Genomic DNA, 14,815 nt, shown 5'->3' on the forward strand with positions numbered 1-14,815 from the left:
ACAGCTGTTTAAATATGTGCGCGCCATATATTTTCCAATTAAAAGAAATAACGCTTTAAATACTATTGCACTTAAATATAAAGCTCGGAAAGGCTCAAACACTCGCTTTCTGTACTCCTCCTCCCACTCAGTGAGAGCGAGCTATGTCCGAGAAAAAGGCGAGAATATCCTGTATGTTGAACTCCAGATTGATCATGGCGCCCGCATAGCACTTCTGGATACGCTCCTCGAGGTAGTTGTACTGGGCAATGAACTCCTCCTGCATGGCATGCCACACCACCTGCAGCAGATTCTCCTCCTCGCTGAGATGCTTGTCCACCTTCTTGTATAGGTTCTCCAGTCCCTTCTTCACCTCACGCGCCGGGTACTGGGCAATCACCTTGCGCAGCTCCTGCTTGGAAAATGCCATTTGGTAGCTGATTTCAGTCTCCTTGACGCCCTGGCCCACCTTTAGCTGTACGCCCTCAAAGAATTGCTGAAAGTCAGTCGAAAAGAATCGAAGAGAGAGGGAGAGATAATTTGATGAGACATGCGACTGGCGGGGGTGGGGTCAATGACTTACATTCAACTTCTCCAACGGCCTGCCAAAGTACTGAGTCACATACGCTTTAAGCGCTTCGTTGTAGCGTGTCTTGGCCTCCTTTTTGAGTGCGTCGAGGCCGGGGACCTTGAGCTGGGCAAGCAGGGCGTACATGTGATGGTAATTCTCCATGCGCACCACCTGCGACGGTGTCTTTGGGTGCTCCTGCGAGTGCAGGCTGATGCCCTCGAAGATGGCGTTGACCAGCTGCAGGTACCACTTCTCCATGTCGGTGCGGCGATCCGACTTGCGGAAGATGCCCTCCGCCGTCTGTGCAAAGTTCTCGAAGTTCTCCACATACGGCAGAATGGCCTTGGAGCGTTTGTGCAGCTTGGCCTCCCGTATGGACTGCAGTTGCTGCTGCATAAATCGATCAAAGTTGCGCTTTACCTGCACCAAAGCCGAGGCAAAGGTCATGCTAAGGAAGGAATGTGTGTCCTGGGCGGACATGACATGCTGCGTGAGTCGCACCAGCACGTACAGAGAGTAGCTGTAAGAGAGGATTCCATCAGCTTTAGCTTCAGTTTCGGATGTTTCCATTCACTCACAAACTATCCACCCGTTCGAAGCTCTGTATAAACGTGACCAGCTCCGGTTCGAGGCAGCCAAAGAGTCCCATCATCAGCTTCCTCACATCCTCGTTGATCTGCCGATCGATACGCTTTTGCGGCACTCCCTCTGCAGTGGGCGATGCTGCCGCTGCTATGGCAGACTGCGACATGTCCACCGCCTTCTCCATCTCCAGCGTGGTCTGCGTGTTCTTTGTGGTGGGACTGATCACATCCATTTGGAAAAAGTTGATGCAGAAGAGCTGCTCCTGCAGCGCTATGGGCTCCAGCTCGGCTAGGACCTTCTCCAGCAGCGCATCGAAACGCACACGATCCGCGCTCTCCACGCCGGGCCCCCACTGATCCCGATTGATGCCCAGCGTGCCGTAGGGAATGGTGGAGATTGTCGACTTGCGGGATGAGGTGGACATGTCCAGATCCTCGCGGGAGCTACGGAGCTTCTCAGAGACTTGCATTTTAGCCTGGGTGAGAGAGGGGAAACCATTAAAGCCAAGAATTTTGTGACTGGAATCGCTGCCTTACCAAATTAAAGAAATTCCTCACATCCCTGTCGTAGATCTTGCTCAACGATGCCGTGTAAACCTTCATCAGACCATCGTAGGTCTTGCGATCCATGGCCTTGGTCCAGTGCATCAGCTCCGTGTAGGGCGTCAGCTCGCGATGCACATTCGAGTGATTGGGCAGCGACAGTTCGGTGTTTGTCAGCGGCGTATCCCCAATTTCGTTGCCCAAATGGATGAACAGATTGTTCATAAAACGACTGACGGTGGCCGAGAACTTTTGTTTCCACTTCTCGAAGCGCTTGCGCTGATCCTGCACAGCCTCCAGTCGCAGCAGTGCCGGATCTATGTCGCTATTCATGGCCTGCTGCAGGCACTGAGCCGCGGCAATGGCCACTTTGCGGCCAGTTACAGTCTTCAAATCGGGCTCGTCCAGCGCTTGCTGTTGGCTGTGCGGCAAGTCCAATTGGCTCTGGGAGAGATAAAGATCCTATGAGTTATATTTTTAGACGATTTCGTGTAGACTCTTACGATAACTTTGTTGAGTTCCTTCATCAGTTTGATGTTGTTATTGTTGGCAATTTCAATCATCGCATTCTTGCCACCAATCTTCTCCATGGTCTCCTTGACCTGGCAAAGAAGGAAATATTCAATTACAATTTAGTTTTTCCTACCATTTAGCTTGCACTTACATGCCCCAGTATATCCTCATAGGTGTCCAGGCGAGTTTCAAACTTATCCGCCTCGGAAATGGCCTTGTCAATGTGCTCCATCATCTTCATTACCTTCTGCTCCGATGCCAGCACGCTTTGTATGTTGGCCTATAAGTAAGCGACCCTTTAGAAAGCGAATCTCCTGCTTTGGAACCTCCTACTTACCCCATCCAAATCGTGCAGCTCCCTGGACAATTGCTCGATGAACTGTTCCGCATCTTTGATGGCAAAATCCGACTCGGAGAACAGTTTTCCCAGCTCATTGGCCTCCTTGTCCGTCAGCGCAGTGAACTCTTGGGCCTCCTCCTCTTCATCATCCTCATCATCGGTGTGCTGGGTCTTCTGTGCGGCACGACCCAGGGCCACCTTCTCCGGCGACTTCTCTGAGAGCCAGGCGCTGGGAACATTGCGGAACTCGGCGCGTGTACCGCGCACATACTTCTGGATTTGTCTATTGAGGACGGCGAGGAAGTTTTGTCGCTCGTGCAGGTTGAGGGCATACCACTTGTAGAGCTTCTCCAGCTGAATGTCGAACTCGTGCGTCTCGAACTGCTCGTTCCGCCCATCGACAGACTTGATCTCGTCCAGCTGCCAGCTGCGTTTCCGCTTGTACTCGGTCTCCCGCTGCTCCAACTGCTTGACCAGGCACAGGGTGACCACGGGCACCGGCGGCGCTGTCGTCACCACGCACAGATAGCAGGGCTTCTTGTCTTTCTTCTTGACGACCGTCACCACTGAGAGGAGGCGTTCGCCGGAGGCCAGGAACAGCTCCTTCTGCAGTATGTGCTTGATGTTGGCCAAGGCGCCAATGGACAGCATGGCTGGGGAATGTCTCGAGTAGCGCCGGGCAGAGCAGTGCAAATTCTTGCTGCAAAACTATCTATTTACTTATTGTTTTTGCAAATAAAACGCCTCCGCAGACACAGTTCAACAGCTGGCTGGCTGGCGTTGCCACTTTAGCCGTCTCGCTATCGTTATCGCGGACGCTATTGGTATCGATTCACACGGTCACACACAAAATCTTCTGGGGTGAGACAATCGCAAGCGAAAAAAAAATTCCTCCAAAATATTAAACAATTTTAACCTTTGCAGCAACTTTCGAGCAATCATGTTGGTTAAGCACATTGTCAAGCAGGGGCTTATGCTCAAAAATGGTAAGTGCAGCGGCCAGGGCCATTTTTAAGGCTCATCTGCTAACCTTAAACATTACATAATGCGTAATGGACACCAAATGGGGGACAGTCGCAGGAGTTTAAGCCTGCCCAACACCGTGAATACAGTTATTAATGTTGCGTCGTTTTTTTTACAGTTGGTGCCATGTCGCGCGCTGCTTACCACGGTGGCGGCCACCACCAGCACTCCACGATGAACGATTTGCCCGTGCCCGCTGGTGACTGGAAGGAGCAGCACAGCCAGCAGAACACCAAATACAATGCCATCCTCATTGCCGGTGTGTTGGTGTTGGCCGGAACCATTGGATTCGTGAGTGCACCACCGCTTGATCCCCTTTCTATGCTAATTTGAATCCCCTTTTGCAGGTCAAGTCTTCTGGTTTGATTTACTTCAACTACAGCCCCCCCAAGGATTTGGACTAAACCACATCTCCATCTTAATGTATATTGTACTTGAAATGTGTTTGAAATAAGCTTAAAGTGGCGACATAGTAAATCAGAGATCCAACACTAAACAATTATATGACGGGGCCATCATCCAGGTTGTCATCCTCGTCGTTGTAGGCTTCACCATTGTCGAAATAGCTGTTGCCATAATCGTTCTCGTCGTCCATTTCATCGTCTAGGGCCGCCTCTTCGTCCAGTTCGTCTTCCTGCTCTGAATCTGATTCCTTCTTCGCATCGTCTTGCTCATTCTCGGTGCCGGTCTTCAGCTCCTTCTGCTCCAGCGCTTTCAGTCTGTCCTCAATGTTGGTCTTCTTGGCCAGCAGCTTGGGTCGCGCATCCGCGCCACGACGTTTGCGATTCGTGGTATTGAGTTCCCTGGGCATCGCTTTGTAGTTGAATTCGGGTTCCGATTTCAGCTTCATTCGCTCCAGAGCTCTCTGCAGGAATACGGCGGGACTAATGGTTTTTCTATCACATAAACTAGGAGTACACTTACCTCGCGCCAATCTTTGTGCTCCAAATTCTGTTTGTCTTGGCACGCTGACACGATGTAATACGGCGAATCCCGCATACGATTCAGGAATTGCTCCTTCCACAGCAGCTGATAGTTTTGTGCGGTTGTTGTCTACCAGGAGAGCAAAGTAAAGATTAATTCTGATCAGTTTTTCTCCCTGGCTCAGACTTACCTCCACTGCAATGGGCTTGTTCATCACCGGCGGAAACGTTGGCTGCGGCGCTGACTGCACGGGCATATCTTTCACACAGCCAAGCATCGCCAATTGCTCGGCCGTAAGTGTGCCAGTCTTTCCACCACGTCCGCGTCCTGCCATTGCTTATATTTGCCGCTTAATTGCAGTCTAAAAGTTTTATAAACACGTTTATTTCACTTTGAAATGATCAGCTGCTGGACAGCGTTGCCAGTTTGGCGCAAACAAATCATAACATAAATCTTGGTTGCAAGGGGGTCGACCTGAAAGTACCCTTTACTGATCATATATAGAAATTTGAACTTAAACTCAATTTACACATTAAAATACACATTATTTATTGCGATTTGCACTTTGTTGCTTAATAACGTACAGTAGATAGACATAAACATTACAGAGCATTCCAAAATTACATGTTAAAATTAATATTCTATTCATTAAGATTCATTCAGATTCTGTGGCGGGGAGGTCGGCGGCTCGTCAGTTGGCGCCAGGCCCACTTTCTGCATTAGCTCCGTGAGCTTCTGCGCCTTGCGATCCTCATTGTGGGCAATGACAGTGCAGAGATGCTCTGTGAGCAGTTCCTTCTTCTCCGAGGCCTTGTGCAGGTCCACCTTAGCCTTCAGGAATTGAGCCTCGATTCGCACATATTGTTTTCTGTATAAACAAAGGCAAATAATGAAGCTGGAGAGTCTCTTAAGGTTATTTACTCACTCTACATTGGCAAAATGTATGCAAGCGTTGTCAATCTGCTTCCTCAGCATGGCCACATCCACGGCCAGATCGCTCTCCAGCTTGGAGAGCTCGTGACGAATTTCCTCGATTTTGCGGGACTCCGCGGCCGTTTTCTGTGTATGCTGCTCGATGGCCTTGTAGAGCATTTGCTTCTTCTGTTGGTTCTGCTCCTGGATCATCCTGCGATGATGCTCAAAGTCCTGCAGGGAGACGCCCTTGAAGGGCGAGTCCGTATTCAGGCCATCCCGCGACGAGTCTTTGGTGCTGGGCAGTATGCTGGCGGCATCATCGGAGCTGCCGTTGGTGCCATTTTTGTTGCTATTGCTTATCTTCAGTATTGAGCTGTCATCTAATGTCGCCTCGCTGCTGTTGCCACTGGCAACGACACAACTACTAGGGGCCACAGCATCCGCATACGTGGCAGTGGTGGCAACCGATCTGCCCGTCGAGGGAGCCGAGGCCGTGCCACAATAGAGAGCTTCCACGAGAGAGTCGGAGAGCGGACGCTCCAAGTTGAGTGAAACTTGAGCTGGGGCGACGTCAGTGCTTGGCGTGGGAGCTGGCGTCGCTTCCGTGGGTGTACTCCGGCCCGATTTGGTGATGATCTTCTTTGCTGCTGGTGCTGCCGCAACTTGTTGAGCCTTCGCTTGGGTTTGTGGCTGCCTTCGCAGTTGATCTGCCTGCTGCCCCTGCCGGATATGCTTATCGGGCATGCGCCTAATGCCGGGCTGGTTTCGTAGAGCTTGCTTCACTGCAATCAAACACACACACGTACAGTAATTTGTTATAAACAAAACAATTATTGAGGATTATTCATGCCACAAACCTGCTTCTGCACTGTTTAGCCTGTGTCCGTTGCCGCCCTCCTTCACTCCGGTTATTTTGAGTATGTCGTCGTGGCTAAAACCATTGAATTTCTCGGCCATCGTGGGAGTTTAATAAGTAATTAGCCATTAGCCATTAAACGAAGCAGCAAAGCAAAGAAAACATCAACAACAACAGCAACACATCATCACAATAGTGCTGGTTCGTTCATGATCTGATCCACTTCACGATCAGTTCAGCTCAACTCGGAGCTAGTTGTTTTTTTGCAAATCGATCGCTTCTGTACCATATATTAATTGATTTCTTGTATGATATGTTAATTTTTAAGATATTTTAATGCATTATTTTAAAAGTATTTAAAACACAAACAAAATTAACTTAATTGTGCGAACTAGTTGAACGGAATGAACAGAACAAACGATCGCAGCGCTGCCAGATCATCCACCGATCGATAGTTGCTTTATCGAAATCGGATAAAGACGTTTTTATAAATATAATTCAAACTTTATTCAACAATTTAATGCCCAGCTCGGCACGCAACTCATTCACATTCTGTTCCCACCGTTTCTCCCAATACACGGGCATCAGGGGCTTCATCTGCTTGCCGTTCTCTAGGGCCCATGGCAAATAATGCTTCAAGTACGCTCGCCGCTGCCTGCAGACACAGCAACAAGATTCAACATCAAATAAATGCTTTGGGCTAGAGAGGGTTCAGTGAACTCACTTGGGACGTAGGCGGACCGCACCGAACACCGCTCCACCGTAGCACATGGGCAGACCCGTATTGAGCGCCTCCACCCACTTGACGGCCACCTCGCCGAGCATATTGGTGGGCATGTCCAGCACCGTGTGGATCAAGTCGTGGCACTCCCGGTAGCGCGTCATTAGATACGCCAGCTTGGGATCCTCCAGGAAGCGCACGGCCATGCGACTGTCCGGCGTGACTTGCTGAAAGGGTGGAGAAAAGTGAGAAGTTTCCTTTTTCCGAGCTGCCTTGATCCTACTTACATTATCTTTGAGAAACTTCACATAGGCGGCTCCAAATGTGTCGGCAGGCAGAGATTCCAGCAGCTTAAAGTCAATGGTGCTGGTGTGTATGCGCGGCTTCTCGCTCATGATGCGCTGCCCCTCCTCGCTCTCCTGCATGGTGTCCAGAATGTTCCACAAAGCCTCCTCCCCAGTGGTCTCACCCAGACAGGCGATCATGTCGTGGCTGTAGCGGGAAATAAACTTTTGCATACACGAAAACACTTCTCCAAATTGGATCCCACTTACCGCCTGGGATCCAGCAAGGCGGCTATGGAGGAGCCTGCACCCAGGAGCATCCGCTGAAATGGTGAAATCTCAATGCGCTCCTTCAAATGCTGCTGCTCAAAGGCGTCCAAATGCTCCGCCTCTGCGGCGTCCGCGACCGCCGTGTGTCGGGTGTGTGTGCTGACGGCAAGGCCGCGTTTTCCCAGCGGCACTGAGAGGCGCCAGCAGCGCTGCATCATCATGTTCTGTGAATACGAAAATCATGTACACCCGTGTTGACCTTCCCAGAGTTGATCATCATACAATAAGCTTCAAACATGAGCATAAACATGACCCTGGCTACCTGTGTCTATGGTTTACCAATCTGCACTCGATGGCAACAAGTTTGCCTCAACAATTTGTCCATAATGCGAAGACGCTGACTAACAATTTACTTCAGCAGCTATTTTTGTTGTTGTTGCTCTGTTTTGTTTGCTGTACAATCAACCGCCCAATGGTTGGGCATGGGCAAACCTGTTTCGGGTGCTGCCTGCCGCTGCCCCCACAGCACCGACAATCTCAAAATAAAAGTGCCGTAGGGCCGCCGCCACTGGGTAGCCCAAAACTTAATGTCGTCATTGTTATCTCTTCGCAGGTAGCTTCAATTTACTATCACGTTTGATTTACTTGTAATGCAAACGCTACTGGGCTGCGGAAGAAGTGTTCCGATGAGAGGGAACGTGCAGCAAACCAGATCTGGAGTAACCAAAGGCTACACCTGATAGTAGGGAGGCAGCTCATCAAGTGGCGCATTAATCATTGCTTCATTCTGTTCCACTAGCTGGCAGTGATAGGGCCTGGCCTGCTTATCAGACTGTTGTTATTTTAAAAGTAATTAGAAAATATCTAAGAGCACAACAAACACTGCCTTGAGGTTTCCAATAAGTAAGAGCATTCAATGGCCCACAGCTAGAAGTATTTTTTGATTACTCCCGTGTTAATTTATGCGCTGATTTGTTGAGTGATGACGCTGCGGGATTGCAGCATTTCTGTACATATATTCCCAACGCTCTAAGATTTAAGTTTGTTTACTCAGAATTAGATAAACGAAGCGTTCCGAAAGAATATTCAAATTCCAATGCAGAGGGAACATGTGGCGCACATGTGAGCTGGTAATTCTTTTGTTCTTTAAAATGTTTCTTATCATGCGGCAACAATCTAATCATTCCCACAAAATACTTTTTTGCCTATCTTTGCCCACTTTTCCGCTGGTAGAACGAACGCTTTCTGTCATTTGTCGTTTGTATAATTTCTATTTACTTATGACACTCTTGGATGCAGCAAAACACTTCTTGCATGGGACAAAATGTACAAAGTGATTAAAATTACATAATTGCTAATTAGTAACTACAAATGTTTACATACTATCTTGCATATATGTATGTACAGAGACGATGCTGACGCTGACGCTGGCGCTGGTGTGTGTGCGGTCTAGGGCTACGCTAAACATATAGAGCTATGCATTATGTATTATGGCTTTGGCTTGAGTTGGAGCTAAAGCTGTGGAGTAGCGAAAGAAGCTAAACATTCTCGCCGCGAGCGCTGCTGGGCAAGTGGCTGATGCTTGGCTTATCGGGCGCCCGTTTCCGCCGGAAGGTCACGTACGTGTAGAGCAGGCTGGCCAGCACACTGATATTGATGCCGATACAGTTGAGCCACGAGAAGACATAGTCGCCGCCAATGAACATGCCCAGATACGTCACGCAAATGTTCTTCAAGCAGCCCACAATCGTGGTGGTCAGCGCCGAGTTGAACTGCGTGCACAGAATGGTGCTGTACGACAGTATGAAGCCCATGACGCAGCTGAGCAGGAACTGTGTCAAAAACACGGGGTCGTGCCACTCGCTAAAGTTGATCGCCTGCTCCAGGTCGCCGGTGAAGAAGTTGAGCGCCAGCGCGGGCAGAAACATGAACAGCGAGTTGTAGAACATCAGGCCGTACTTCCCGATCTCCGACGTGTCCAGTTTCTTCTTCACATAAACCCCGTTCGAGGCGGTCAGGGCGTTCGTGATCATCACGTAGATGTAGCCGCGCATGTTGAAGGACAGGTCATCGGAGGCGGCCACCAGAGCCCCGCCAATCATCGCGTACACGCTGACCTGCACCGCCGTTGAGGGCCGCAGCCCGAGTATTTTGAGCTCCAGCAGCATCGTCATCAGTATGGAGAAGCGGCGCAGGGCCGCGAACATGGGCAGACTGAGGGACTGAGTGCCGCCCAGGCCGAACATCATGTTGCCCAGAAAGATGAGTGGCAGTGGAAATATCTTGGCGAAAGTGTTGCGCTGCAGCGGCGGGAAGGAGACCAGTTTCAGGCGCTTGCCCATGCCCAGGACCACTATGCTGGCGGTCAGCTGGCCCAGGCTGAGGAACAGGAACGAGGGAAAGTGGTAGGACGTCAGCACGGTCTTGTTGATCACGGTTATCATGAACGACGACAGGCCGTAGAAGAGCGCGCTGCTTATCTTCTTGATGAACACCGCCGACTCGTCCCGCTCGCGCTCTCTCTCCCGGTGCCCCACACTGCCGGAGCGGGACTCCTTCGAGGAGGAGCCATTCAGCAAGGCACCACCGCTGGTGGTTTTATTATCCGCATCGCTGTCGTCATGGCTTTCGTCCAGTAGTGGCTCCAGATCCAGCGTTGTGCTGCCCCCGTTGCCGCCCCGCGAGACACTCATCGTAATGGGTTGGTGGGGGGATTTGTACTTTGATTTATGCCCGTGGCCGTCCGTCAAATCTTTTTACCGACTTTTCTGCGGCTATTTAATTAGTTCTACGGCGGACTACCATGCGCCGCACACATTTGCACACACTCGACCGTTCCACCACATTTGTTTGTTCGACGCTGCTTCGCTACAAGACCCTATTTCCACTTAAAAAGTTATTTGCTGAATGGCTATTTTTACCGACGCTTTAACCCCCCCTTGACGACTCAACGAACATATGTTCGAGTTTCGAAGAGTGGCAACACTGCGGAGTGGCGGTAACACTTTACTAGCTCGTTTTCTTTTTGGATATCAATCTACCAAAAGACCTGACTTTCTACGCAACCTCTGTTTATGCTTGAAAAATATTTAACCAATTAATTACTTACCTCAGTTGTTTGCTTGGTAATTTACTGCAAAAAAACACTACTTCTCTGTAATTACACCCTCACGAACGTCGGCCGAATCAGCTGTTCTGAACTGTCAAAAAACTGCCGCGCGCTGCCACTGCACTTGAACGAGCTAGTACGGCAACGCCCAGCCGAAAGACCGAAAATTGTTTATAAAATTGTATAAAAATGAGCAGCAGCATAAAGAAAAAGGTCAAGGGGTCTGACCAAATACCCAAGCCGATTAGCATCAAAAAGGAAAAGACTGAGGAGGATCGCACGCTGCATCCCATTTCCCACTACATCGATGACCGCTTGGAGCTGGTGAAACAAATTTTCGGCACGCTCAAGCCGAAGACTATCATCAATCTGGCACCAGAGTTTCTTAAGGTAAGAGAGAAAAAAACTAACAAATATAAACTAATAGATGTTTTATAACTGCAGAAAAACTCGCTGGATGAGATTGAAGAGCTGTGCCTGGAGGAGCTGCTGTGTTTGTCCACCAAGCGGCTCAGGTCTATAATTGATGGCACCCGCTGTCCCACAGACACGGAGAGCTCCGAGGATTCGGATGTGGAGCGCAAAGAAGGTGAGCACACAGTGTACACACATCTAAACATGATTAATTATCGTTTGCTATTTGCAGAACACATTTCGCTGGAGGAGATTTCATCCGACAGCGACATCGGTGGACAGGAAGCACGCAGAAGTGAGTAATTTTGCAATGAAAAAAGTCTTAATACTTTTACTATTTAGTTTTGAGTTAAATCTCAAGCCGCAAAGTACCCACCCTTACGTTCCATATTTGAACTTCTCGCAATCATCCACGGGAGACACGTAGAAGGCGCGCAGGATGCACACATCCTCGCCAATGCCAATGACCACATTCTCCTCATCCTCCTTGCCCACCTCCAGGGTGATTACAAAGTCACCCACCTCGAGGCAGCCCTTGCGCCGCATGTAATCCACACCAAACTCGATCGGACTGTAGTTGCATTCGTTCAGGTCCTTCGTGTAGAGCACGGGATGCATGTTTCGGCGCAGATGCAGCGCTCGAGCGTGATCAAACTTGCACTTGATGGTGGCCTCATCGTCCTCATCCAGGAGCGGCATCATAAGGAAAACAGGGCAATAGATCTCTGTGCGGGCAAGGGCAACGCTGGCATTCTCGCACTTCGTGAAGACGAACACCGCCTGGCACTCGATGGAGCTGATTGTGCGTATGATGAAGTTCACAATCGTCTGGAACGAGGTCAGAATGTTCTTCACTGTCATCTTGTTCTGGACAACGCCGACGCGATAGTCGCGAATGGGCATCAGCTTCTTGACAATCAGCGGATACTTGTTGCACCACGCACTCTTCTGGATGTGTATGCAGTCGATCTTCCAGAGGAACTCGTGCAACTCGAAGCGCTTAAAGTCGCTGCAACGCTCCAATGGCACCGTGCCAATCACCGGCTTCTTCTGGCACTGCGCAATGGGCAGCACATCCTCCATGATGTAGTTGTAGACGCAGCAACTCACATGGAACATGTCCGGTATCCAGATGTAGTCCAGCAGCTTGATAATGCCCAGCAGATCCAGCATATTCGTGCGCACATACTCAAAATCGATCATTCCAATCAGCTTCAGGTCGAACTCCTCCTTGATGGACCGCCGAACGGCCTTCAGGAAGTTTTTGCAGCGTATTTTCGGCAGCACCACAAAGTTGGCCTTCAGTTCAGCGGCCAGCTTTAGGTCCTGAAGGTAGAGATCCGGATACACAGCAGGATCCAGCGCATGGCACTGCCGCGGCAACTCTATAAAGTCGTAGCCCGTCAGCAGGCCCGCATCGATGATCAGCACGGTGAGAGCTTCGCGCAGCGTCTTCACCACGCGGCAGCGCACCTCGTGGCCAATCAGGAGAATGTCGTTGATCTTGACTGACTTCAGATATGCCAGCAGATTGATCACAAAAAAGATCTCCTTGTAGCCACCATAGCGATATTCCTCGTTCGTTGTCAGCGTCACGACAGCGCCCCGTGCCAGCATCACAGCGGAGTTGTTCCGCAGCCTGCCCACTCGACAGCACTCGCCATTGATCTCCAGAGCCAGGCCGGTGGCCAGACGCAGCTCACGCTCCTCCGTTTGCTCCGCAATGGCAAGATGCAGCGTGTCCAGTATGGCATTGAGCTCCTCGGGCTTGTTGGACACGGCGTCCACGTGAAAGGTGTAGGTGCCGTTCTCCAGCATACGGCGCAGCTCGTCGGTCGTTGTCTCCGTCACCAGTTTGGCCATCAGTCCCATGTGGTAGTAGCGCCGCCGCTTGCGTCGCCGAGCATGCTTCTCGTGCGCCTCACAGGCTGCCTTGAAGTCACGCAGCCGCTGCTCCAGATCATGCTGCCCATTCAGCCGCACCGTGAACTTGTCCAATTGATTCTCATCGTCCATGTGCTCGTCTTCGCCCTCTACAGACTCCTGGCTGTCCAGCATTAATGGCTTTTCCATTGCACTTCAATTTTAATTCAAACTTTCTAACAATTTACTAATCTGTGTCGCTGTATTCTCTGTTTTAATTTTAGCCGAAAAGGAAGAAACTTAAAGCGAAACAAGTAAATAATGGAAACGAAAACAAAGCGTGTAAGTGAAACCAAAACAAATACTAGACTAAATTCATGATTACTCTGTCAATGATTGCTGCTCGTGCACAAAGACCTAAATCAATCTCTCTTCTATCCCCAGCTGGCGGACAAATTAGCGTTTTGGAACTGCTGGAGCTGCAGGCGAGGGCACGCGCCATACGCTCGCAGCTGGCAATGGAACCCATCACTAAGATTGAAGTCAAATCAGATGACGACGAGGAGGAAGAGAGTCAAGCAAGCAAAGCGACATCTAAGGAGAAGGAAAAACGCAGCGGAAAGAGCAGAGTGCCGGAAAAACGCAGCAGCAGCAGCAGCGCCGCAACAGAAAAGCGCAGCAGCAGCAGCCGCGTGCCCGATAAGCGCAAGACTAGCGAACAGACAGCCAGAAAGGAACCACAGAAGACAGCAGCAGAGAGCAGCAGAAAGGAAACAGCGCCGCGGCAGAGAATCAAAATCAAACGAAACTATCGACAGCCCACAAAGTCGCCGGAGAAAATTGTTGCGCCTGCCGTGACCACTGCTCCAATCGCCACAGAAGATGCTGCCAAGGACAGATCACGTTCGGCATCGCCAGATGTAATACCCATACCCACGGAGACCGAGACGCTGCTGATCAGCGACAGCACCGACGACGAGGCGCCACAGCAGAGCACGAAGGAAGTCGCAAAAGCCAGCTGTGAAGGAACCAACGCCAGAGCCCGTTGTGGAAAGTGAACCAGAAGAGGGTGAAGTGCGGGATGAGCCTGTGGCGACTGTGGCGCCTGTGGAGGCTGCTAAACCCATCGAACCAGAGCAGCCAGCAGAGAAAGAGCAACCCCCAGAGGTTGATGCACAGCCCCCACGCCAGAAAAAGCGGCTGTGGCAGAAGTAGAAGTCCCCAAGGAAGAGTCGCCTCCACCTACTGCCGCAGATCCGCCCATGCTGGAAGATGAAGATCAAAACGATGATGTTATATCCATAGGAGGCGATCTTGACATGATTGAGGAAATGACAAAGGAGGACGAACCGCCTGCGGCGACAGTCAAGACGGAGAAGCCGCCAAGTACCGAGGAAATGGACAACGATGTCATTCTGCTGGACACCAGCGAAGATGAGCGCGAAAAGCTAAAGGAAACTGATCCCGAGGTAAGTAACAAAAACCAAAGCAAGTCTTTCCTCTAGCTAAAACTCACCTCCCTCTCTATTTGCAGTCGTGGCGCACACGCTACCTGAAGAGCTCCAAGGTCAGCCAGGTGCTTGCCGCATCGCGGCTGGGCAAACGCGTGCGCGACAAAATCAAGAAGACGAAGCGTGCCCAAAAGTCTGCCAACGGCGGCCGTGACGCCGCCGACGACGCGCAGGCCAAGACGGCCCAGCCGGCGTTCGCCTCCAAGCACGAGGATGGCTCCGTGGAGCAATACCAGGAGCTACTGCAGCACCGACAGCGGCAGAGTTCAACCAGCAGCAAGGGCGACAAATGAGTGCGGGTCGCGTGGCAGGCAAAACAAGTGAAATAAAGCGCCCATCTGTCCGCTGGAACAACCGTAAACGCACCAAAATTTGAATATATCGTGCTAAGCGCA

General features: G+C 50.6%; 8 protein-coding genes across 9 annotated transcripts; 2 read left to right on the forward strand and 6 right to left on the reverse strand.

Annotated features, from left to right (window-relative positions):
- Window positions 1-7: 7 nt before the first annotated feature.
- Window positions 8-3,308, reverse strand: LOC117893997 (exocyst complex component 1). The gene is made up of 7 exons (XM_034800812.1): window positions 2,528-3,308; window positions 2,342-2,470; window positions 2,181-2,279; window positions 1,672-2,121; window positions 1,129-1,610; window positions 563-1,070; window positions 8-475 (listed from the first exon to the last, which is right to left on the reverse strand). The coding sequence occupies exons 1-7, from the start codon at window positions 3,179-3,181 to the stop codon at window positions 128-130; spliced, it is 2,670 nt and encodes an 889-aa protein (XP_034656703.1). The 5' UTR covers window positions 3,182-3,308; the 3' UTR covers window positions 8-127.
- A 66-nt stretch (window positions 3,309-3,374) lies between these two features.
- LOC117894006 lies at window positions 3,375-4,049 on the forward strand. Its single transcript, XM_034800829.1, has 4 exons — window positions 3,375-3,391; window positions 3,455-3,516; window positions 3,672-3,844; window positions 3,901-4,049. The coding sequence occupies exons 2-4, from the start codon at window positions 3,471-3,473 to the stop codon at window positions 3,955-3,957; spliced, it is 276 nt and encodes a 91-aa protein (XP_034656720.1). The 5' UTR covers window positions 3,375-3,391; window positions 3,455-3,470; the 3' UTR covers window positions 3,958-4,049.
- Window positions 3,960-4,892, reverse strand: LOC117894005 (DNA-directed RNA polymerase III subunit RPC7). Its single transcript, XM_034800828.1, has 3 exons — window positions 4,668-4,892; window positions 4,478-4,606; window positions 3,960-4,418 (listed from the first exon to the last, which is right to left on the reverse strand). Exons 1-3 carry the CDS (start codon window positions 4,809-4,811, stop codon window positions 4,053-4,055), a joined length of 639 nt encoding a protein of 212 aa, XP_034656719.1. The 5' UTR covers window positions 4,812-4,892; the 3' UTR covers window positions 3,960-4,052.
- Window positions 4,893-5,000: 108 nt separating this feature from the next.
- LOC117894002 (RAB6-interacting golgin) lies at window positions 5,001-6,450 on the reverse strand. The gene is made up of 3 exons (XM_034800825.1): window positions 6,250-6,450; window positions 5,403-6,174; window positions 5,001-5,345 (listed from the first exon to the last, which is right to left on the reverse strand). Exons 1-3 carry the CDS (start codon window positions 6,347-6,349, stop codon window positions 5,126-5,128), a joined length of 1,092 nt encoding a protein of 363 aa, XP_034656716.1. The 5' UTR covers window positions 6,350-6,450; the 3' UTR covers window positions 5,001-5,125.
- A 280-nt stretch (window positions 6,451-6,730) lies between these two features.
- Window positions 6,731-10,723, reverse strand: LOC117893513 (ubiquinone biosynthesis protein COQ4 homolog, mitochondrial). Of its 2 annotated transcripts, none has more exons than XM_034800152.1 (5): window positions 10,633-10,723; window positions 7,524-7,747; window positions 7,257-7,461; window positions 6,973-7,196; window positions 6,731-6,903 (listed from the first exon to the last, which is right to left on the reverse strand). In XM_034800152.1, the coding sequence occupies exons 2-5, from the start codon at window positions 7,742-7,744 to the stop codon at window positions 6,747-6,749; spliced, it is 807 nt and encodes a 268-aa protein (XP_034656043.1). In that variant the 5' UTR covers window positions 7,745-7,747; window positions 10,633-10,723; the 3' UTR covers window positions 6,731-6,746. The 2 variants fall into 2 exon arrangements, with proteins under 2 accessions (XP_034656043.1, XP_034656044.1); XM_034800153.1 differs by lacking the exon at window positions 10,633-10,723 and adding an exon at window positions 10,445-10,455.
- On the reverse strand, window positions 8,766-10,475 carry LOC117893512 (UDP-sugar transporter UST74c). Its single transcript, XM_034800151.1, has one exon. The coding sequence runs from the start codon at window positions 10,214-10,216 to the stop codon at window positions 9,062-9,064; it is 1,155 nt and encodes a 384-aa protein (XP_034656042.1). The 5' UTR covers window positions 10,217-10,475; the 3' UTR covers window positions 8,766-9,061.
- A 40-nt stretch (window positions 10,724-10,763) lies between the features above and the next one.
- Window positions 10,764-14,781, forward strand: LOC117893514 (nucleolar protein dao-5). The gene is given in 8 exon segments (XM_034800154.1): window positions 10,764-11,022; window positions 11,077-11,221; window positions 11,279-11,345; window positions 13,202-13,251; window positions 13,354-13,927; window positions 13,929-14,095; window positions 14,128-14,378; window positions 14,444-14,781. Coding segments are annotated over 8 exon segments (1,725 nt in total). The 5' UTR covers window positions 10,764-10,821; the 3' UTR covers window positions 14,714-14,781.
- Window positions 11,049-13,286, reverse strand: LOC117893511. Its single transcript, XM_034800150.1, has one exon. The coding sequence runs from the start codon at window positions 13,117-13,119 to the stop codon at window positions 11,425-11,427; it is 1,695 nt and encodes a 564-aa protein (XP_034656041.1). The 5' UTR covers window positions 13,120-13,286; the 3' UTR covers window positions 11,049-11,424.
- Window positions 14,782-14,815: the final 34 nt, after the last annotated feature.

This window comes from Drosophila subobscura, chromosome J (genome assembly GCF_008121235.1).
Source record: "Drosophila subobscura isolate 14011-0131.10 chromosome J, UCBerk_Dsub_1.0, whole genome shotgun sequence".
Classification (NCBI taxonomy): domain Eukaryota; kingdom Metazoa; phylum Arthropoda; class Insecta; order Diptera; family Drosophilidae; genus Drosophila; species Drosophila subobscura.